The 23751-nt window shown below is 41.9% G+C and overlaps 2 protein-coding genes across 2 annotated transcripts; one reads left to right on the top strand and one right to left on the bottom strand.

The window, feature by feature from the left end:
* Positions 1-2433: 2433 nt before the first annotated feature.
* kng1 (kininogen 1) lies at positions 2434-8704 on the bottom strand (the record flags this gene model as incomplete). The annotated part of the gene is made up of 8 exons (XM_083887740.1): positions 2434-2784; positions 3757-3855; positions 3947-4057; positions 5048-5217; positions 7521-7596; positions 7702-7818; positions 8053-8178; positions 8639-8704. 8 exons carry the CDS (start codon positions 8702-8704, stop codon positions 2434-2436), a joined length of 1116 nt encoding a protein of 371 aa, XP_083743866.1.
* A 3980-nt stretch (positions 8705-12684) lies between these two features.
* Positions 12685-23542, top strand: ccdc180 (coiled-coil domain containing 180; the record flags this gene model as incomplete). Its single annotated transcript, XM_083887739.1, has 8 exons — positions 12685-12706; positions 12855-12908; positions 14034-14138; positions 15350-19113; positions 21044-21169; positions 22489-22561; positions 22676-22846; positions 23403-23542. 8 exons carry the CDS (start codon positions 12685-12687, stop codon positions 23540-23542), a joined length of 4455 nt encoding a protein of 1484 aa, XP_083743865.1.
* Positions 23543-23751: the final 209 nt, after the last annotated feature.

The raw sequence follows: 23751 nt of genomic DNA, 5'->3' as shown, positions 1-23751 counted from the left end.
ATATGTCCATGACACTAAACTGTGTCTCTAAATGTTTTTTGAAGCCTGTTTTTTTCTGGCTCTGATGAAGCGTTTTTTTTGTACAAACTTCACATTTACAAGAAAATGTAAAAAGAAGGGAAAAAAACTCTTTTTCAGCCAAGAAAAGTTGTGAAATGGAACCACAGCTTTGTTGGTTTGAAGTGTGCAGTGTGTGTGTACACTGTGCCATACGTAAGAATCAAAGTTTGAAGCAGTGCACAGGCTTGTTTGTTTGTTTGATACTGATTGTGGATGAGGTTGTCCTACATTTCAGAGGAGCGGAATACATTCATGAAGTTGGGATAAGATTTCGGAGTTTTTCCGCCTTAAAAAAAAATCATGAATGAGCTGCAGCTGCTCTTGCTCACGTCTTTTGGGAGAGCGTTTGAATTCTGTAATACACGTTGCACTAGTATTTCCCGCCTAAATCAACGGCTTTGATCGCACTCGTTCTTCATTCCGTGGGCTTGATCATGTGACCACACATGCTCAGTAGAAGTGCTAAACAGCACTGCACTGTCTGCCATCACGCTGCTGTTCTTTTTACCTGTTCTTCCCTGAGAGGCAGCAGAGGTGGTTTGTTTGCCGCGAATACAATCGTCACAATCTGACCAGTTATTCAACGTGAACTATCAAAATAGTGGACAATTAATGTATTCATGGAATAATCGCTGCAGCCCTACAGTGATAACATGAACACCCATCAAGGCCATGCAGTGCATATAACCCTCACGTTGATTATCAGTCAGATTTTTTGTTCTAATTATTCTTTTACTGACTGAAGGGTCTTCGTGTTATTTGAATATGTGCACAGATCATCTTCGTTTTTTTTGTGCAATAGTAAAATAAAATAAAAATGTTTTTAAAAAATGAACTGTGTTTTTAGAAATCCTGGTTTAAAACACGGTGAATGACGAGGTGTTTTAAACCAGTTAGAAGAAAGATGTCAACCTTGGATTAAAGGGCACATATACAGTGAATCTTATAGATTATCGTTTGTGATCAGTTTTGTTCCCCTCTCGATCTAAATGATCAGTGGCATCACGTTCGTTTCTAAACTACATTAGTGTAGTGTATCGCCATAACACACCGTGCTGTCAGAACCTCAACCTAATACTATGAATGAATGAATGTAACCCTGGATTTGTTTTTCACAGCCTTTACCTGCATGAGAAAAGGTCAAAATGAATGTGTTATTGTTTTTTCTTTGGTATTTTTATTGAGTCTGCCATGCAGCCATACATATATATTTTTTTTTTATAAATGAACGCCTCAAGTTTGCTTCCTGAAGGATCTTTTTTTTTTTCATTCTCACAACAACCTGCATTTGTCTGTTTGGGTTATTTTTTTTTATATGAGTGTATATTGTGTTTCATTTTGCTCCCTGGTCACAGAGTAAAGGTTTGTACTTTGACTGACTGGTCATCTACGTGTTCTTTGGAGATGTACAAATACATTTGTTAAACATTCACTTGCTGGTGTTTGCTCGTGCTGTTTGAGTGTTTTTTTTTTTTTTTTTTTTAACAGAATCTTTGTTGGAAATAAGTTTTAACAGCAAAAAAATTTTTGTGTGCTTTGTTTTTTTTAATTTGCAAGATTCTTACTCCTATTAAAATCCCTTCATTTTTTGTGGGGGTGGGAATTTAAGGCTGGATTTTCTGTAAGGGGTAAGGGGTGTTTAGCACTGCTAATAACAATTATTTTTCGTAATCCATTAACCTGACGATTATGTTCTTGATTAATCGAGTAAGTGTTTGGTCCATAAAATGTCAGAGAAGTTAAAAAAAAAGTGTTTGTCAAACCCTGAAAAGACAATGTTCTTGAACGTCTTGTTTTGTCCACAAACCAAAATGATTCAATTTTAACGATTTCTTATTTGTTCCATGGAGCAAATAAACCAGGAAATATTCATTTAAGAAGCTAAAACAATCAGAAATCTTGTTTTAATAATGAAAAAAGCTTCAAACCGATTCAAAAACAGTTGACGATTCATTTAGTAATCGAGTAATTGTTTCAGCTCTACAAGTGTCAATCAGATTTTAGATTATTCAAAAGAAAAGCAATGGTATTTAAAGATAATATAAAGGATGGTCTGAGTCAGTATGTGAAGAATAGCTTTTACATCAACACTTAAAACCAACACAAACAGGTTTTGTTCCACTTTCTTTCATTTTACTCTCATCTCTCGTGGACACAGCATCAAATTACACCTTTTATTTCATCCTCACTTTACAAATGACAGGATTAACAGTGCAGCACTCTGTTGACGTTTAATCTAAACTGCTTTGTTATATGAATTGAACACGTTGGCCCTTCATCGTTCTATAACTTTGCATTCCCTCTTCCTTTATAAAAAACCCCGTAATGCAAACTTGACGACTAAACTGCATTTTGAACATAACGGTGTAAACTTTAAGCGAGCAGGTCACTGTCGCTTAAGTCCTTGCCTCCTACCGGCTCTATGGCCACCACATCCACAGTGACCGTCACGGTGGGGTTGACCGGGTGGAAAGGTTTCCAGGGCTTGGACGGGCAGTGGTTTCCGTTCCCAGCCCGTGGGGCTCCATCGGTGGCCGAGGCCTTGCTGGGTGACTTGGTCGCGTTGATGTCCTCCTCAGAAGATTCCTCTTTGGCTGAAGCCTTCGAGGCGGTGGGCGCCTGCGAGGTGGCTGGTGACGGCGGTGCAGTTGCAGAGGCCGCGGGGTAGATCAAGTTCCTGAGAGGAGACCAGCCTGGAGGCCGACGCTTGCTAAATGTCTCGAACTAAAAAAGGACAATGAGTGTCATATAATCAGATATGCATCCGACAGAGGAATCTCACTGGTGGGTTAAAAGTACCACGGTTCTAGAAAATGCCTCACTCACACAGTAGTAAATAGGTAAACTGATGTTTCACTGTTACACATGTGATTAATATTTATAATAATAATAATAATAATGATGATGACAATAACTGAGGCAACATGAGTGACTCTTGGGTGAATTCCAATTCCTTATTCCAAAGTTGAGGGCCAAGTTTAAGGGCTGTATCGCCCTCAATGTTGAGATTTTTCCGAGACCACCCTTGGGAGCAAGGGCTACCCAGAATGCATTGCGTGTTTTCACATAACAAAGATGGCGGCAAAATCAGCGAAACAAGAATGCTACAAATTAAGTATTTTCTTTGTTAATAGAGATTTAAAATGATGAAAACCATTGTATTATCTTAGTTTAGGCCCATATTATGGATTACTGACGTCATTGTTGCGTAACATTTATTTTTATTTTACGATCTTTTGTCAATAGACGGCCGGTGCGGACAAGCGATCGTTTGCTATGGTTTACTTTTCAATAAGCCGTGGTGTGTGGTAACTGTCAGCTGAATATTTGTATGAGTATCATCTTATAACTAACTGACAACCTAATAACTTGACTGACAAACGGATCGTAATAAATAATCGTGACGTAAATGTGTTCTTCTTCTTCTTCTTTTTTGGAGTTGACAGACTGGCGCAGCTTTCGCATTATTCTGCCCCCTACAGTCTGAAGACGTATCTGCATTTAAGGGGTGTCCCATTTCTAAGTGACAAAATAACCCACAACACTTGGTTTTGAGGGCCAGTTAAGATTAAGGGTTGAGCTTGAGGGTTAGGATTGAGGGTTAAGATAGGAATTGGAATTGGCCCATGGACTCTAATTTATTTATTGTTATTATTTTTGTATTTTTTTTATTATGATTGAATATTTTGTTCTCACCACAGGAGGCAGTGCCCCAGCTTCACACTCAATCTTGGCCTCTGGAGGCTCCAGTCTCCACGGAGCTACATCCACTGTGGAGTTACAGTTGGCGTACTCCTGCATATGAACAGACAGACAGAGAGAGGACGTCAAGACAAGTGAACCCAGACACGATCACAGACGTCATCAGAGGTGATATGATATTTACCACATCCGCCTCATCCACGACGCACAGTTCATTGAGTTCTTTGTGTGTGTCCTTGGCACACGTGGTTTTCCTCATGTCAAATCTCACTTTGTACTGGAAACCTGCGACCACCTGTGAGGACACACAAACACACACACACGTAGACCTCACAATCACAACTTAGGGGCTTAGCTGTAACCCCTCAACCTTTTCAACTTGAAGGTTGAGGGTTCGGTTTCCCCGCCACATGCCGATGTGTCCTTGGGCAAGACACGGTATGAATGTGTGAATAATGCGAATGGGTGAATAATATATAACACAATAATTGTAGTGTAAAGAAGCTTTGAGTGCTACCAAAAACCAAATCCTAACCCACAAAAAGTCCTTTTTAGGGGTGAGGGAACGTAAGGACTGACCAAAATGTCCTCACTCCATATGGTTTACAGGGTTTTTTTTTTGGTCCTCACAAAGATACCCATACAAGAACACACACATGTATATTTTCTATTCTTCTTAATACTCTACATTGACTTCCATTAATTTGGACAGCCTTAAAGGTGCATTATGTAATAAATATATAGCAACTGGCCATAAAATCCTCCTAATATGTCACAGAGACTCATGAATAATGTTCATATAACAAACTGAACTCACCAACAGTACAGACAAAATATTTGCATTGAAAACATTTTTTTGCAGACTGCAAATCATGTTTATGTTTTGAAATCATGTTTTGGCGTCATGTGGCGCCACCTACCGCCGTCTACCAATCTTTGCAGTCAGTAGAGTCTCAGCTGCCGAGTAACCACGGGTTGCCAGTTACGTCAGAAAACTAAACCTAAAAGACTTCGGTATTTTGAATTTGAATGTAGTAACCGTTTTTGGCCACATTCTTACATATGGCACCTTTAAACAAAGTGTTATCCCAAACTTTAACCTCACTGCAGTTCAAATCTTAGCCCCAAACCTAACCAGCTCCTCAGAAATGAGTTTCTGCCTCATTAAGACCAGGTTTAGATCCCCCTGAGGTCCTGACACAGCCAGTATTTATGCCCAAAAAAAAAGTCAGCATGCACACAGTTGTACTGTAGTTTGACCCTCTTTTACATAAATATGATCTACCTGTCTGGTGGCATGAACAGCAGTGTTAAAGGTGAATAGGTGAGTCGAGTTGGAGACGGAGTTATACTTGGTGGTGGAGGCAGAGAGAGGGACTTTGAGGTCGTCAGAGTTCACATCGATCTCCTCCGGGCAGCCCAGACAGTGAGCTTTCTCTGGAACAACATAATCATCTGGAGGGGGAAAGTAAAAAGAAACTGGTTTAGAAATAAATGTTGATAAATGAGTTACAATAGTTGTTAAGACTGCTAAAATGCTGCTTTGTTCTTAAATGTGTGGAGTGCATTGTCCTCTAATGACCTCTTAATGTGACTGTGGATCCCTGAAAACACAGGTTTATGCTTTATCTCGTCATCCAAGGGGGGGAAACGTTATCCAAATCAATACTCCACTGCTTTTTGAATTCACAATGAAAACAGTGATTGTGGCTTTAAATTGTATATTAAAATCCTGGCTTGAACATCTTTCATTTTTTTATTTTCCCAAATCTCTGATTCTGTACAAAAAAACAGTTTCCCTGATTAATGATTCATTTTCAGGTCATCAAACTGACATAAAACTGAAATGTAACTTCTGGAAACATGATAGAGATCACATAGCGTCTATTTACTCTGGGCCAACAGTGAGTGGGTTAGGCAAACAGATGAAAGTCTAGACGATACCACTTCCTTTTTTGGTGGCCTGAGTTAACACTGGGCTCTCTCCATCTGCAGGTACTGTTGACATATTACCCAATCTCTGCCCTCTGCCAGCAGTGTTTTCTTGTGCACCGTTGACCCAGGGAAGGTTTTGTTTGACCGTTTTTGTTCTGTCTAAAGCAAGCGAGAAGAGCTGGGTTTGTGACCCAGTAGGAACAAGGTTCTATCTGCGTGGAGTTTGCATGTTCTCCCCATGTGTGTGCGTGGGCTTTCTCAAGGTTCTCTGGTTTCCTCCCACAGTCCACAAACAGGCAGATTTGGAGATTAGGCAATTTTGACACTAGTGGGTGGTTATTTGTCTCTATGTGGCCCTGTGATGGACTGTTGACCTGTTGGGATTGGCACCAGCACCTGCCCACAACCCTCATGTTGAAGATAAAGCAGTAAAAGATGAATGAATGAATGAAAGAATTAATTATAGTTGAGTAAAATGTTTTAGCACAACCAGCTGCTCATTCTGGATGCACTTGTACAACATCTTTAAGGATGTGTTGTTTATCTACCAACTTCCTATACTCTCACGTGTAAGTGGAAACACCACAGCTGTACAAAGAAGGAATAATACTGTATCTCATATCTAGAGCAAATATCTAACCAGAAAAATCAACTAAATCAGGAACAATCAACAGTGCACATTTTGTGCGAAGCTCAAAATAAATATTATATATGGTCTATTGGAAAATGTTTTTTTTGGTCAATAAATACTTTTGTACACAAATGATTGACTCATCTTGAGGAAAAGTCTGGTTTATCAATTCAAACCAGTAGCAGTACACGTTATATAATGTACATATTTGATGTTGTTATGAATTGGGTCACAATCATTTATCATCTTGAAAAAGTGGGTTTTCAACTCACTCACTCACTGACTCACTCACTCACTGACTCACTCACTCACTCACTCACTCACTCACTCACTTACTCACTCACTCACTCACTCACTCACTCACTCACTGACTCACTCACTCACTGACTCACTCACTCACTGACTCACTCACTCACTGACTCAATCACTGACTCACTCACTCACTCACTCACTCACTCACTCACTCACTCACTCACTCACTCACTGACTCACTGACTCACTCACTGACTCACTCACTCACTCACTCACTGACTCACTCACTTACTGACTCACTCACTGACTCACTCACTGACTCACTCACTCACTCACTCACTCACTCACTGACTCACTCACTCACTCACTCACTCACTCACTCACTCACTCACTCACTCACTGACTCACTCACTGACTCACTCACTGACTCACTCACTCACTGACTCACTCACTGACTCACTCACTCACTCACTCACTCACTCACTCACTCACTGACTCACTCACTCACTCACTGACTCACTCACTGACTCACTGACTCACTCACTGACTCACTCACTGACTCACTCACTCACTCACTGACTCACTCACTGACTCACTCACTCACTCACTCACTCACTCACTCACTGACTCACTCACTGACTCACTCACTCACTGACTCACTCACTCACTGACTCACTCACTCACTCACTGACTCACTCACTCACTGACTCACTCACTCACTGACTCAATCACTGACTCACTCACTCACTCACTCACTCACTCACTCACTCACTCACTCACTCACTCACTGACTCACTCACTCACTCAATCACTCACTCACTGACTCACTCACTCACTCACTCACTCACTCACTCACTCACTCACTGACTCACTCACTCACTGACTCACTCACTCAATCACTGACTCACTGACTCACTCACTCACTCACTCACTGACTCACCGAGGTGACACTCCACCTGCTCAGCGTCCGTATCGGTGTCTGTTATATGGACTGTGGCGTTGCATGCCATCGGCTTCTACAGAAACAACAGGACAACAGGATGTTCTGATTCAGACTGTTGACACATTGATGTCAACATGCATCACATGATCGCTGTATTTCATGCCGTCATGGTCAGTACCTTGAGTCCAGTGGACAGGTACTGACAGTCTGTCCACGGCCTTTTGCTTCCAGCCTCGCAGTCGCTCCTCCTGCTGGTGAAGTGCAGTGTATACAGCATGTTTGTTTCGTTCTCTAACTGGAGACACACACACACACGCACACACACGGTCACACAGTGCAGTGTATCACAGGTCAAACTGTCCAAACATGTTTTCCCAGAATGTCCCACAGCTTCAGTTCCAGCTGTAAAGGAGCAGTGAGTCAAACGGTGATCTGAGTCACAACCAGTCTTTGTTTTCTCTAATGTGGGATTAGGTTTAGGATTATGGTGATAGGGTCACATAATATGTGTGTTTATAGGCGATTGTACCTTGACCGATAGGACCTGGAAGAGGGCCAGCTTGTGTCCACTGCTCAGCCTCTCGTTGAACTTGTCCACGGCTTTGAAGACGGCCTTCTCTACAGCCGAGTCGTCACAGAAGCGCTCGACTGCATCCTGGACGAGGGGGAGAGGATGAGATTAGACAAGTGGAGGATTCATACAAACTAAAAGAGGCATTTCTTTACAGAGTTTGCAAAATAACACCAATAGTGGTCTTACCTCAAAAATGAAATGATCAAATGAAAAGCACACATCGACATTTCCGTTTTGGTTATTTCTGCTGTCTAATACTTTCAGGTGAAAATAATACCCAGGAGAATGAGTTACAGTTATTAAAGAGTACTTTGTATCAAGAGGATCACTTGAGCAACACTTAAATATTATTTTAGCTTCCATCCGACCCATTCAAATGTCCTTTTTTTAATTCATTTTTTCTTGTCTGACTTGCTTTTACACTCTGAACCTTCTGGAGAACCTCAGTCAGCATGTCTGTTCCTGTGCTCTCAACACCGTTACCCACAGTTTAACACCCTCACAGTCAGCGACAGAGAAGCTCAGCCTCCGATAAACTTACCTCCCCGAGGACGAGGCTGTGGAAACACAGCAGGCCCAGCACACAAAGGCCCACCGCACTCTTCATTGTCTGAGCTTGATAATGCACGTTTGACTCCGCTCTGCCAACAAGCACATGCAGTTAAAGGCACATGAACTCCTGCAGTCGTACGTTACATTAAAACAACGCAATTTCAGTCTAGATGTGAGGAGTCACCGATGCAGCACTTACAGTGTGTGAAGGTCTGGAGGCTGCTGGAAAAACCCTGTTGCGCTGATCAGTGGAGGAAAAAAATAACTCGACTCCTCTCCACACTGGGACCAACGAGTGTGGGGGAAATTCTCCTGAAACTGTAGGTGGGAATCCTGGGAAAGATGATGACACACACACGCACGCACACACACACGCACACAGGTTTGCACAGCTATCCTTTTAAGGACTGACTTATCTGGACAACCTAAACAAACTAACCTGAACCATAACCAGTTAATGCCTAACCCTAACCCTAAACTAACCACCAGAGGTGGAAAGAGTACTAAAATATTCTACTAAAGTAAAAGTACCACGATTTGGATCACATTTTACTTAAGTACAAGTAAAAGTACTGGTCTGAAAATGTACTCAAGTTAAAGTAAAAAAGTTTAAAATATACTTGAGTTAAATTTTAAATTTTTTTTAAACAAGGTTGTGGTTCTTTCTTGTGTCGTGCAAAAAGGACAAGGGAACACACATCTCACATGAATTGTTTTTGATTAAAGGCAAACCTTTACAAATTAAAGTTCTGACAAAATTAAATATGTAGACACATAATGTATCAGTCAAAATGGGTCAAAGGTCACAAATGATTTAACTTTCTCACTCAGGGACCATAAGTCACGACAATTCACCTGTCCTCATTGTTCACCTGTCCTCTTCATTCACCTGTCCTCATCGTTCACCTGTCATCATCGTTCACCTGTCCTCATCGTTCACATGTCCTCATCGTTCACCTGTCATCATCGTTCACCTGTCCTCATCGTTCACATGTCATCACTGTTCACCTGTCTTCATCGTTCACCTGTCCTCATCGTTCACCTGTCATCATCGTTCACCTGTCCTCATCGTTCACATGTCATCATCGTTCACCTGTCCTCATCGTTCACCTGTCATCATCGTTCACCTGTCCTCATCGTTCACATGTCCTCATCGTTCACCTGTCATCATCGTTCACCTGTCCTCATCGTTCACCTGTCATCATCGTTCACCTGTCCTCATCGTTCACATGTCATCATCGTTCACCTGTCCTCATTGTTCACATGTCCTCATCGTTCACCTGTCCTCATCGTTCACACGTCATCACTGTTCACCTGTCTTCATCGTTCACCTGTCCTCATTGTTCACCCGTCTTCATTGTTCTCCCATCTTCATCGTTCACCTTTCCTCATCGTTCACCCGTTTTCATCTTTCACCTGTCCTCATCGTTCACCTGTCCTCAACATACACCTGTCATCATCGTTCACCTGTCCTCATCGTTCACATGTCATCACTGTTCACCTGTCTTCATCGTTCACCTGTCCTCATTGTTCACCCATCTTCATTGTTCTCCCATCTTCATCGTTCATCTTTCCTCATCGTTCACCCGTTTTCATCTTTCACCTGTCCTCATCGTTCACCTGTCCTCAACATACACCTGTCCTCATTGTTCACCTGTCCTAATGATTCACCTGTCCTCATCGTTCAACTATCCTCATTGTTCACCTGTTCTCATCGTTCACCTGTCCTCATCGTTCACCTGTCCTCATGATTGACCTGTCTTTATCCTTCACCTGTCCTCATCGTTCACCTGTCCTCATGATTGACCTGTCTTTATCCTTCACCTGTCCTCATCGTTCACCTATCCTCATCGTTCACCTGTCCTCATCATTCTCCTGTCCTCATTGTTCACCTTTTCTCATCATTCACCTGTCCTCATCATTCTCCTGTCTTCATGATTTACCTGTCTTTATCGTTCACCTGTCCTCATCGTTCACCTGTCCTCATGATTGACCTGTCTTTATCGTTCACCTGTCCTCATTGTTCACCTATCCTCATCGTTCACCTGTCCTCATTGTTCACCTTTTCTCATCCTTCACCTGTCCTCATCATTCTCCTGTCTTCATCATTCGCCTGTCCTCATGATTTACCTGTCTTTATCGTTCACTGCCAAAGTTTCCGGTGTGTACATTTATTTTACTCCGTAACGGGCGTGATTTAAAATGTTGTGAAGTACAATAACTTACAAATAAACCTACTTAAGTTAATTACAATTTTTTTTATTTCTTCTTCATTTGGACCAGGTTCTGGTCTCCATGACGACTACTGGCGCTGTCAAGGTCAGCGTTTATGACTGAAACGGTCCTGAAGAGGTCACAAATTCAAACGCACACAAATCCTCAAAACAGCTCAGCTTGCTAAATGGAGAGTAAATGTTTGCTTTTCTGTTTGTCCTCATGAATCAATACACGTCATGAGCAGAGAGACAGGAAGGGACATAGAGACAGTAGCTGTGTCTTTACTGACTCTATGTCACATTTTACTCCATGACTGCGAAGGTTCTCATGGTCGTCTTCAGTAGCTCACTGTAGACAGAGTCTCTTTCTCTCTCTCTCTCTCTCTCTCTCTCTCTCTCTCTCTCTCTCTCTCTCTCTCTCTCTCCCTCTCTCTCTTTCACACACACACACACACACACACACACACACACACACACACACGATACAACAATTCTTTCATAATCAATACAATCATGTAGCAATACGCCACGATATCTGTCGAGAACTGAAGAAAACAAAACATCTGTGAAAAGTTAAAAGGATGCAGGATTTTTCTATTTATTCACAACACAGAGAACAAAGTGTATAAAGTCTATGTATTGAATGTGGATGATCCAAAGATTCCCTCAGTAATTTGAGCAGCGCCACCGTGAGGAGACATGAAGTAGCGACGCCTGGCGAGTGACTGTTTACTTTGCCATTTATCACCAAATCGATATTTTTACCCACTCTGATCTTGAAGTAACACCATTAGCACCAAAGTTAAAATACAGTACAGTGGTATAATAAGGCAGAGCAAAGTCAGCTACAGACTTTATTCCCAATTATTTAATTTCATTATTGGCTTCCTTATTATTCTTTTATTAAATAGATTTTTATTAGAAACTGACATTGCAAAAAAATTTTTTTTAAAAAGTAAATTCTAACTCTCTTCTGACCATCCTTTTTTTTAAACTGTCTTATTATGTTGTCACTTTTTATTTATTATAGCAAAAATAAAATCAATAGAACTGAAGCCTTAACCCAAACCCAAACCATAAAACCAGGTCTTAACCCTGAAAAGGCCCTTTAAAGTTGTGGGGCAAAGGTCAACATGTCCCTACAGTTACTCCCTAGGATTGTGGGTATTTTGGACCTCACAAAGCTATAAATACAAGTACACACACACACACATATGCCCTAGATGATTAAAGGTGCCATATGTAAGAATGTGGCCAAAAACGGTTACTACATCCAAATTCAAAATACCGAGGTCTTTTAGGTTTCATTTCCTGACGTAACTGGCAACCCGTGGTTGCTCGGCAGCTGAGACTCTACTGACTGCAATGATTGGTTGACGGCGGTAGGTGGCGCCACATGACGCCAAAACATGATTTCAAAACATAAACATGATTTGCAGTCTGCAAAATATTTTTTTCAACGCAAATATTTTGTCTGTGCTGTTGTTGTTGGTGAGTTCAGTTTGTTATATGAACATTATTCATGAGTCTCTGTGACATATTAGGAGGATTTTACGGCCCGTTGCTTTAGATTTATTACATAATGCACCTTTAAATTATTAAATTATATTTAACCAGAATATGTGCATTTCCACAGGAAATGCAGCTGATGCTGAGTCCTGAGTAATTATTTTCATACGGTATAAAGGTCGTTGTATGAACGGCCTCCTTCGTGTTCTCCTGAAAATATCCTTCTCTTAATACCTGGTACGTTCATGCAAATTTTATTTTTTTTTGTGCCAATGACTTTGCTTAATTTGAGACAGTTATCTGTAAAACCATGAGTCAGTTCACCATCAGAGGTGTGACTTCTGCGTTGTCCTCCTGTGACACTTCACTTCCTCTGGTACAGTTTATGTTTGTTAGGTGTCAAACTGTTTCACCATGAACCACCAAAGTAAGAGCTGAGGCTCTCAAACATGTACATGTAATTGAATTTTTCTCTTCTAGCTATGACACCAGGGGCTGGATGCTGTCTTCTCCTCCTGGCTGCTATGATGCCAGGTAAGTTTGATGATAATCTGAACTATTTCTGTTAGTCTTTGTAATACAAATATGTTGGTATTACAGTGGAATAGATGAGGCCTTTTTTCTTTTTTACCTGGATGATGATTTACTTTTCACGTACATTGTACACGATTCCACATAAGCAAAAGTAAAAAAAAAACTTTATTTAAACCAGGACTCTTTGGCCACTGTACACAATGTTTTGAATTTAATTTGATCTAACCTCAATTTATAGAATAAAAACGAATTGAGAACATAATGTCTTTGGCAGAAGCATGACAGCAATTCATAAATGTGTTTGTATTCGTCTATTCAAACATACAGAATACAATATATAAAACATTTCAACAAAAATATATGTAAATTGCATCTACAGCCAGATGTTTGTGACCCCAAGTCATTTAAAAACCATCACATCACATAAAGTGAATGTAGGAAGGCTGTGGTTCAGTCATTCCAATGATATAATCATATATATATATATATATATGTATGTATATATATATATATATATATATATATATATATACATATCTTTTTTTTTTTTAAATGACAGTTTTGCATGTGTCTCTCCTGTGTGTTCATGTTCACGTGTGGTTTCCTGTCACACAGCGATCGTTGCCTGTGTGGGTTAACAGACGGTGTGACACTGACACTGATGAGTCCGTATTTCCACTCACTTATGTTTCAAAATTATTTTTGAAGAACTTGATTGTTGGAGAAAAGGACATTGTGTCCAAAATTATTGCACTTGTGACATTTTTGGTGTTATTTCCTCTCATTTTAGACCAAGCTCCAGAAATTCTGTTTTCTACTGTGAGAAAATAAACATTAGATTGTGTTTTCCAATGGTTATAATTATATTTTTCTGCAACATTGGGCATTCAAAATGAGTAACTGTCATGGCATCAGTACTTCAGTGGCTCCAAATGCCACATATTCAATGGCTGTTCATTTATTACTAATGGAAGACAGAGGAAATAAAATACAATTTAACCTCGAGAATAGAATAGTGTACTTTAATATAGGAATTTCCTGACTGATTTAGCGTTTAATCAAATTATACTGAGTGGCATCAGGACATATAGACACATAAATTGATAATGTCTCTTCCTTCACCAGGTTTACACCTCAAGATAAGCAACAACCATGTCCAGCCTGTCTCCAACTCCGAGGCTCAGATCTACCAGCCGGTCCTGCGGCCGTCTGAATCCACTCCTCAAACTGGTACACAGTGAGGATTTATTACAAAAATATATACAACGTGTTCATATATTCTGTAGCACGTGCATTGGATTATCGTCAGCTATCGTGCCGACTGGTTTGACATTTGAAGATACGGTGATGTGATGTGAAGTCAGCATTCAGACTTTGTCAACACTGGACAAAACATGTTCAACGTGTGTCTTAAGGTTTCATTTAACCTCACATCTCCAGCTGGAGGGAAGGAAGGGGGAATAGGAGGATTAGTAAATCAAAAGAAAGAAGACAATTCAAATTAAAACACTGTTACACATTGAATCTGTGGTTTCAGACGACTCCGCACCAGATTATAGCGTGTGGACTGGGTTATCAGTAGGACGAAGGAAATACGAGCAACTACCATACCTTGTGTAGTTTGGGAAAAGAGGTCAGCGTTTGAAGATTAAGAGAAAGAGAGAGAAGAAGCTTGGGAGGAAAGGAAAGTGAGGAACATGAGGAACAGACACAGTAGCCCAGAGAAAAAACCAGGATGAGGCCAGGTTAGACGGAAGGGAAGGTGGTGAGGATCAAACAAAAGTTGATATTTGAGGGAGAAAGAGGAATAAACTGCAGTGAACCATATGAAAACTATTATGAAACAGGTAGGAGAGGTTAAATATATTAGTATTTAGAGGGCGGTAACTTACTGATTGGTTAAAACACAAAGGCAAGAAAGCTCCAGTGTGCTAGACTCACTCTTTCTTGGTGTTGAATGGCCGTTTGCTATTAGTGCCTTCTGAGAACACATATCAGATCAGTCACTCACAATATTATTCAGGTTCTTCTTGCAGTGCAGTGTAGCGATATTCCAAAAAGGAAAGCAATGTAAAAGGAGACACTGCTGCCTTTAAACAGATAAAAGGCAGGTACGATTCCCTGCCATGGTTGCCATGGTAAGTCATGAACAGATCAAAGGATTTTATTTATCTTGATTTCTATTGATTTAACTCATATTGAAGGTGAAGAACTTGAAAAGGTGCAGGGCAGCATAGCACCTCTCATTGTACAATCCGGTGGAAATTATTAGAAGAGGAGGAAGGTGATGGTTAATATAAAGCAGTAATGCAACATTACCTCTGACAACTACTGTAAAACACCAACAACAAGACATTTAGCCTAAGCTAAGGAGAAAGAGACAGTAATGGATGATAATAATGTTGACGACGTTAGCCGTCTTCCCTCCACTGTGGTGTCAGATTATCCAAGATCTGGCATCATCGAACGTCTAAAAGAGAAAAACTGCAAAAAACATACAGAAGCTCTGAAACAACTAGGAGTGGAACTGGCAGAACTTGCCAATGCGTGTGAAACTCAAATCAGGGCCGTCAGCGAGGAGCTCCTATCATTCCTGCGAGAGATGGACCTCAGGTTGGACACGCTGAGGCACAGAATGGAACAGCCCGATGATGTCACTATACCAGAAATGCATGATCTCTGGGAACAGGTGAAAAAGGACATTAAGCTGAAAAAGATGCAGGTTGTGGAGTCAAAACATAAACTGAGCGACTGTGAGATGGAACGGACCAACAAGGTCCGAGCTGTGCTCAGGAAATACTGCCACCTGCTGGAGAAGAACAGCTTCTTGCTCCCACCTGACATCCACAGAGTGATCCACAGCGAGGCCATGATGTTGAATCAGTCTCTGCTGGCAAACCGTCGCAGCCTGGCCCGTCTGCTGCTTCTCCTCCAGGAGGGAATCCTGCAACAGGAGTCTCACTTCCATCTGCACTGGCAGAACAGTCTGTGCCTCTGGAAGAAGTGTAGGATCACCAAGGTCATCAATGACTACAGGGGTCTCTGCAACAGTGGAGAGGATCTGCAGTTCATTCCTACCTCAGAGCAGAGCAGTCAGTGCCAGCGAGATCTGACAGCACAACGTTGTGACCTAATCTCCAGAATGTGCTCTCTGGTCCAGCCCACCTGCTCCATTGCTCTAGTCAACGATTGGTTCAACCAACTGACAACAATCAATAATCAAATTGAGAGTTTCCATGCCGATGTCCTCTACCAGCTCCGATGCTGTTACGAGCAGACGTGGCAGCAGCGTCTGACTGAGGTGGAGCACTGCAAGCTGGAGCTCTCCGCTCTGCAGCTGTCAGAGGTGGAGGTGAACGATGTCATCAGGTCGCAGCTCCTCCCTTTAATTGGACAAATCCAGAGTCGAGATGAGGAGAAACTGGCTGCTCTAGACACGTGCTGTGACACTGTGGTAAATCACGCTCTCGCGCTCAGCAGGTGTGTGTTTGACGTGATGCGAGGAGCAGCGCTGCTGTGGGAGATGCACAACCGCAGGATGGCCAGAAGAGAAGACGAAGTGCAGCAGCAGCTGAACGACCTGCGACGCTCCCAGCTGAGACACTTGAAGAGCAAGAAGATTCAGCTGGATGACCTGCTGGCTAAACTCCGTCAGGAGAGCAGCGAGAGCGCTCTGAAAAAGTCCCTGGAGAGAGCCGTCGTCGACCTGCAGGAAATGAAAGACAGCTGCGGAGAGTGCGTGTCCGATCAGTGTGAGGTGTTGGAAAGTCTCCAGTCTCTCTTTCTAAATGAGCTTCTTTCCTACAGCAGCAGTCTTAGCTGCTTCTTCCACCTGAAACACATCTTCACACCGAGCCCGAGAGAACTGCAGCAGTTTGACCTGACATCTACCAAGTTCACCAGCTTGGCTAAAACACAGACACCGGGGGAGGTGACAGATATGTATTCAACCAGCTGTCAAAATTATGTTGACTCCACTCAGCCCTTTCAGAATTGGCTAGCGGAGGCAGAGTCTTCTCTGTTAGATGTCTATGACATCAGCAGGACCATCAGGTTTATATCATCCAGTGGAGTGATGTACACTGGCCCTGCTTTCAAATGCCCCACCATCAACCCGCAGGACAACCCACAGCAGGAGCCACAACTTAGCTTATTTCCAGTGGAACTGCTCACACACACACTGAACAGGACTCGGACTTTGTTTTTGGACAAACTGGAGCAGCATTTCCACGATGTCCTCAACTCAACCCTGACCATGGTAACAGACAGGAAGGAGGCAGTGTGTTGGGACCTGGAGCTCCAACTGCAGCTGCTAAACCCCCAACACATCCAGGCCTATATTCATCAACCCCGCCTGACTGAGATGCACCTACATTGCCATTGTTTAGACGTTCATCACGGGCTGGTGCACGATGCAGTGACCGCCTGCAGAAGAGAACTGTGGGAGCTGCAGGCCGCCATCAGCAGGAAGAACGCCAAGTTCATTGCAACTCTCACCAAAATGATGGACAACATCATGGCTGCCAACAGCAGCCAACAACTGAAGGCTGCCGGCTCCACCCTGCAGCACTGTCTGGATCAACACATCAGATACACTCAGTGTCGTCAGACTGCTTTCAGAAAGACGTTCTACACCAGGCTGAAGGACGTCAGGAACAGAGCAGAAGGACTTCTGAGCTCCTTCAGGTTGTTTAATGAAGGAGGAGAGTTTGCTCCTCAGGAGCTGAAGGTGTGCCAGAGGCGACTGAAGGAGGACACCAAGCACATCAAAGTCACCGAGCAGTACGTCTTCTCTGAGCTGGAGGAGTTTGAGTGCAAGTGTTTACAGCAGGTAAAGACGCTGTCAGATCAGGTCGAGGAGAAACTTTCTTTGCGGACATCTGAAGTGGTATTCATTGAGAAGATTGAGAAAGTTGTCAGTAGCACACGAATTCAGATCAAAGCTGAGGCTGCCGGTAGTAACCAGCGTCAGTCAGTCATCAGCAGCAAGTTGGAGGATTTGAGGAGGACATTGGAGGACACACGTGTGTCCTTAGATCAGGTGAGTTGTCTCGTGTATTCAGTTTGTGAAGACCTGGGAAGGCGCTATCATTACCTGGACTTTGAACAGGAAGGCCCAGCTCTGTCAGCTCTGCAGTCCACAAATCCCATCCAGTCTACTCCACCTCCTGGTCTCCTGCAGCCCAGCAGACCAAACGCTAGTGTCCTCAACGACTCTGTGGTGGACATCATCAAGTTCCTGAACAAGTTTCCTTTGTCCGAGGAGCGGTCAACAGCCGCTGAGGACAGAGATAGGGCTCCTCCACAGAGATATACTGAGCCTGTCGGTGCACGGAGGGCCATCAGAACTGACCGAAGGTTCCAAATCTTTGGACCAGAACCAGAACAGGACCCTCAGTGCTTTATGTCCACAGTGAACTCTGTCCTGTGGAAAACCAATGACATCCTCCTGCAAAGTGCTGAGGGCTTTTACCAATGCGAGCGTCATGGCATGTTCCAGCTGCTTCCTGACACTTTGGACCTGTGGGCTGAGAGCATGCAGCAAAGGCTGCTGGGATACCAGGACCAGTCCATGAAGCTTCTGGAGGCAAGCAGGGAATTCCTTTTGAATCAACAGTCTGTGTTCAATGACCTGCTAAATTTCTTACTCATAGTTCTGATCAGACAACATGGGAAACATCGAGAGGTGGAGTTTATAGAGCTGGTGGGCGGAGTCAGGAAGAAGCTGGAGGAGCATCTGGCATCCAGTGAGAAGAAGAAGGAGGTGAATGTCCAGCAGCTGCGATTGTCTCTGAGAAAGGAAGAGCTGCAGTTGGTGGTGAGCAGGGAGGAGGCAAGGCAGCAGCAGCTGCACAGCGCCATCTGCTGCTCACATGTGGAAGTAAAGGACTGTGTGCAGGCCTGTGGTGAGGAGTTTGTGACGTCGCTGGCTTCCCTAACAGAGAAGCTGCTCTCTCTGCTGGATGACGTTCTCAAATCTGTAATAAAACCCAAGTCGGTGTTACAGCAGGAATCAGAAAGCACCGTTACCATGGAGACGACACCAACACTCGAGCAGGAACAAAGAGAAACAGAGAACAATACCTGGCCTGGTATCCCGTATCTGTCACACGCCGGCAGCTGTGAACCCGCCACGACAGCATCCATCACTACAACCAGGAGCTCCATGGATCATGTGACTGTCATCGAGCAGAGAGACAACGCTGTGAGACGGTTTGAGCAGCTGCTCACATCGGAGCTGTTGGGTTCGGATGTGGACAAAAAAAAACAACTGAAGGAAATAGAGATGTGGACCAAGCATTGGAGAGAGCAAATGCACACACTGATACACATCAACACACAGACACACATGTCAAAATGCTGACTACATGTCGGTTTTGTTCCATAGATATTAGGGATGGGAATTGCTATCGGTCAGTATCGGTATTGGTGTGATAGTGGTCAAAAATTACTGAATCGGATATGGGACAGATAAAATGACTCTGGTTTGGGCTTTTCTGTTAACAATATGTGTTGACGCAGCTCAAATGTGGTGTTCACCACTTCATTGTTCATAAATGGTCTAAAATTAATGTAACTGACTGAACCTTCAAACGTTATTTTGCACTGGTTTATGAAATAAATATGTGTGAAAATCCTGCAGGTGTTTTGAAGGATTATTCCACCCAAATACTGGTCAGGATTAAAGGTACAATATGTAGTATTTATGGGTTTATATAACCCAAAATCCACTTTTTTACACATATTATGTGCTCCTGCATTGTCTAGTCGCTGTATAATAGTTTTTGTTTCATTTTCGTAGTGTTTCAAAAAGTAATGTTAAATAACATGACCGCGGACCGCCGTTGCATAGCCACTGTTAGCAGCGAGACGCCATGTTTCTGCCGGAGCCTGTAAGGACAAACGCGAGAGAACAAATCAAGCGTCTCTTTACCTGTAGCGGAAGTCCCGCCTCCACTCTCTCCACTTCGTCTGCTACGGCCGCGTTAGCTCGCCCTCTCCCTCACCTCACGAACCTCATCTGCTGACACGGAGAAAGACGACGAGGACGACATTTGACCAGGTGCGGATACCGTAGCGCTCAGGGAAGGGAGGGGGTGAGCAGAGCAGCAGATCTTTGTTGTAAATTTCAGCCTCTCCTCTAGATGGCACTATAAACTACTTATTTCCCCTTTAACTGATAATTATCATGTGTCAAGTGTCAAGTCTGCATCAGGTAGTTTAGTTTATGCGCACCCCTGGTTTTATTTTCTGTCTTTCTGTGTGCACTTATATAAATACGCCCTCCTTCCTTTGTGTCGTTGCCAGTGCACAAGTCTTGTGTGTTTCCTTGTCCTGCGCCGCACGTTCTCTTTGGGGCGCTGTTCAAGTCACAAAGCTTTAAAGGTACCAGGTCTTAACAGAAAACAAAACAAAAGATTGTATGCCACCACTGCAGATAAGTGAAGAAGTACAGCACTTCTCTCAGTCGTCGCTCTAAAAGTCCATTTGTCTGGATGAAAAACTGAGTGCTTCTCTTGGGCCTGTCGTTATCTTGATTGTCTTCGGCCTTCATCACCATCCATGGCCCTCACTGATTGACACAAACAAATATGAGGAGACTGTTGTTTTGAAAAGCCAGTCTCATACAGTGGGGGTATACTGACATCATCACTGCCTTATCTGTCCCATTGCCTGTGGTTAGATTGTCGGCATTTTCATGATTAAAGTTAGTTTACATGACTTTTAAATCATCAAATATGTCAAAATAAACAATTTGAAGGCACCCTGACAGAAACAGCCATGTGTTGTGTGTGTGTGTGTGTTTCATACACAGAGACTTACAAGCTGAAAAGCCTGGATGGGAAACCCTGCATCAAAGTCACAATGGGAGCAGAGTTCATCATCACTGAAAAGGTTTTAAAGGCTGTGACTCTGTGTGTGTTTGTGTCAGCATCTGTTGATGAGGTGTTACTGCTATTTGGTTTATTTAAATTTAAAATGACACTCATTCTTCTCCAATATAAGTTGCAAGTGTTAATTCAGTCAAAAAAATTGTGCATAAAGCAAAGAATAAGAGCAGAGAGAGACAATGACTTGTGGCGTGATTTGACATGACATGATTTTAAAACAACATATCTCTCATATTCACTCAGACCAACTGGTATTTCAGTGTGGACCCTTCCACAGTCAGGACCAGTGGTCACTGTGGCAAAGAAGCAGCTGTTTTGTCTCTCACTCTGCCAGGCAACACTGGCAAACTGCAGCTCACCTTCAGAACGGTAACTTTCACATTCTCGTCACCTGTAGAGGAAGAAAACTACAGACTGTATGCTCACACAAAACAAGAGTGAAATAAACTGCTTATACTTATACACAGTCATATGGAAGCCTGTTTCTGCCACTGCAAAATAAAAAATATATATTAGTACAACCAAATTATGAGATAGTACCTCATTATTATGACTTATTATGGCTTAGTATCTCATTATTATGACTTAGTACAACTTAGTATCTCATTACTATGACATAGTATCTCATTATTATGACTTATTATGACTTAGTATGTAATTATTATGACTTAGTACAACAGTATCTCATTATTATGACATAGTATTTCATTATTATGACTTATTATGACTGAGTATCTAATTATTATGACTTAGTACAACATATCTCATTATTATGACTTAGTATAACTTCTTAGTATCTAATTACTATGACCTACACTCTTAGAAATAAAAGTACTTTTGGCTTGTTCAACCCTTTTTGGCTCCAGGTGGAATCTTTATAAAAAGGTTCCACCTGGAACCCTTTTAAAACCCTTTATTCAGGAAAAGGGTTTTAACGGGTTCTCTGGATCAAAATGGTTCTTACTGGAACATTAGTGCTACAAAAGAACCCTTAAAAAAAACCTTTCTTTCTTGTAACAGGTATAACCTCATCCCTTGTAGAAGAACCCTTTTGGAACCCTATTTCTAAGAGTAGTATGAGTATTTCATTATTATGACTTAGTATCTCATTATTATGACCTACAGTAGTACCTCACTATTATGACTTAGTACCTAATTATTATGATTTAATATCTCATTATTAGGACATAGTGTAACTTACCTAATTGTTATCACTTATTATGACGTCCTATCTCATTATTATGACTTAGTATGGCTTAGTACCTCATTATTATGACTTCTTATGACTTATTACCTCATTATTATGACGGTGAGTATGATGTGGCATTTCATTATTATGACTTACAGTGGCACCTCATTATTATGACTTAGTATCTCATAGTGATGGGATATTATGTTAAAATTACGCCTTAGTGTCTCATAATAATGACTCAGTATCTCAATATTATGACTTGCGTATGAATTTTTTTTTTTCAACTGTCAGGAGTAATAATAATAATAATTTTCAATAAAATGTTTTTATATTTTCTTTCCTATTTGTGTAAACTGATCATGAATAGAGATGTTACATTCATTTAAATAACTGTATTGGTCACCACAGGAACATAATACAGAGCATTCGTGAATCTCTTGGATTCCAGTCTGATGAACAATGAACACATGATAATCAGCTCTTTCTCTGTCCTCAGGAAAAGCAGGTCTACTACATCACCAAGTTGACTGCTCATTTATCTCCTTTGCCTGTTTGCCAGAGATGTGCCAGTAAGAGACTAACAAGAGAAGACAGATGAAACAGTATCTGATTAATCCTGTTTCTAATTATGAAGAATAATATCTCTTCAGATAACTGTCACTGTTTTATATCCTCTCTCTCAGATAAGACTTATTCTGGCTTGGTGGACAATAGCAGGTTGTTCACAACAGCTAATGGTCGGATCTTCACCTGCACGTCCGAGACTCTGCTCCTGATGTCACCTGAGCTGAGGCTCAAACTGGTCCCTCTGAAGATACAGGCCTTCACACCGCCCACAGGACTCTATGGAGAAGGTAAGGGGGTGTAAAACATTAAACCACTCAAATTCTGTTTTCAATCATTGTTTTACTAAATGGTGAATCTTTAAAATGATCAAAACAGCAGAGAACAGTTATGTGGTATGAAAAATCATTGATAATTTAATTACTGAACACTGTGCGGTGTAGTTTAATTTCTTAATCAGTGTATGTACATTCTGCACAGTAATGACAGCAAACTTCTTTTTAATGAAGTCTCTCCTGCAGTAAACCTGAGCCGACTTCCTTCTTTGATCCTGAATTTTGAACAAAAATGTTCTTGCAGACGGTGAATTAATGACATTCCTCCAAACATCTTTAAGGTTAAGGTTCAGGTTAAAGTTTGCTTTATTGTCAGTTCTACCACATGTACAGGACAATCCAGTACAGAGGATTGAAATTGCTTAGACTCTAAGAGCCATGGTGTACCAAGATATACATAAAAAAAATAAAAAAACTCAAGTGGAAATGCCAGTTTAATATGAGCAATAACAGATTATAAAGGTCAATTCTTTTTACCCAGTCATCCTTCTTTTTCTCTCCTCTGTGTCAGATGTGGAGTGTTTTGCGGACTTTAACAAGCGAGTAGTTCCCATCGTCCTCGGTGCCACAGCCGTCGGCCTGATATTGATCTCAGTGCTCACCTTGCTGCTCATCAAAGATCGCCGCAGAAACGGCTACAACAGTCTCTGAACTCACTGTGAATATGGAGTGAGGTCACTGTCATGACAGTAAAAGTGCTGTTAAATGTACTTTATTTATCCGACTGTTCTTTCATTCATTTGTCATCTCTTAGCTCCGTGGTTCTCAAACTGAGGTACGTCTAGCACCAGTGGTACGCATGATTCCTCAGGTGATACGTGGTATATTCTACTGTATATTCCAGGGTTCTTCCAGTCCTT

The sequence above is a fragment of the Microchirus variegatus genome (assembly GCF_963457635.1).
Source record: "Microchirus variegatus genome assembly, chromosome: 4".
In the NCBI taxonomy this organism is placed as follows: Eukaryota; Metazoa; Chordata; class Actinopteri; order Pleuronectiformes; family Soleidae; genus Microchirus; species Microchirus variegatus.
The sequence above is the reverse complement of the archived record's forward strand: the minus strand, read 5'-3'. Positions and strand labels throughout refer to the sequence as shown.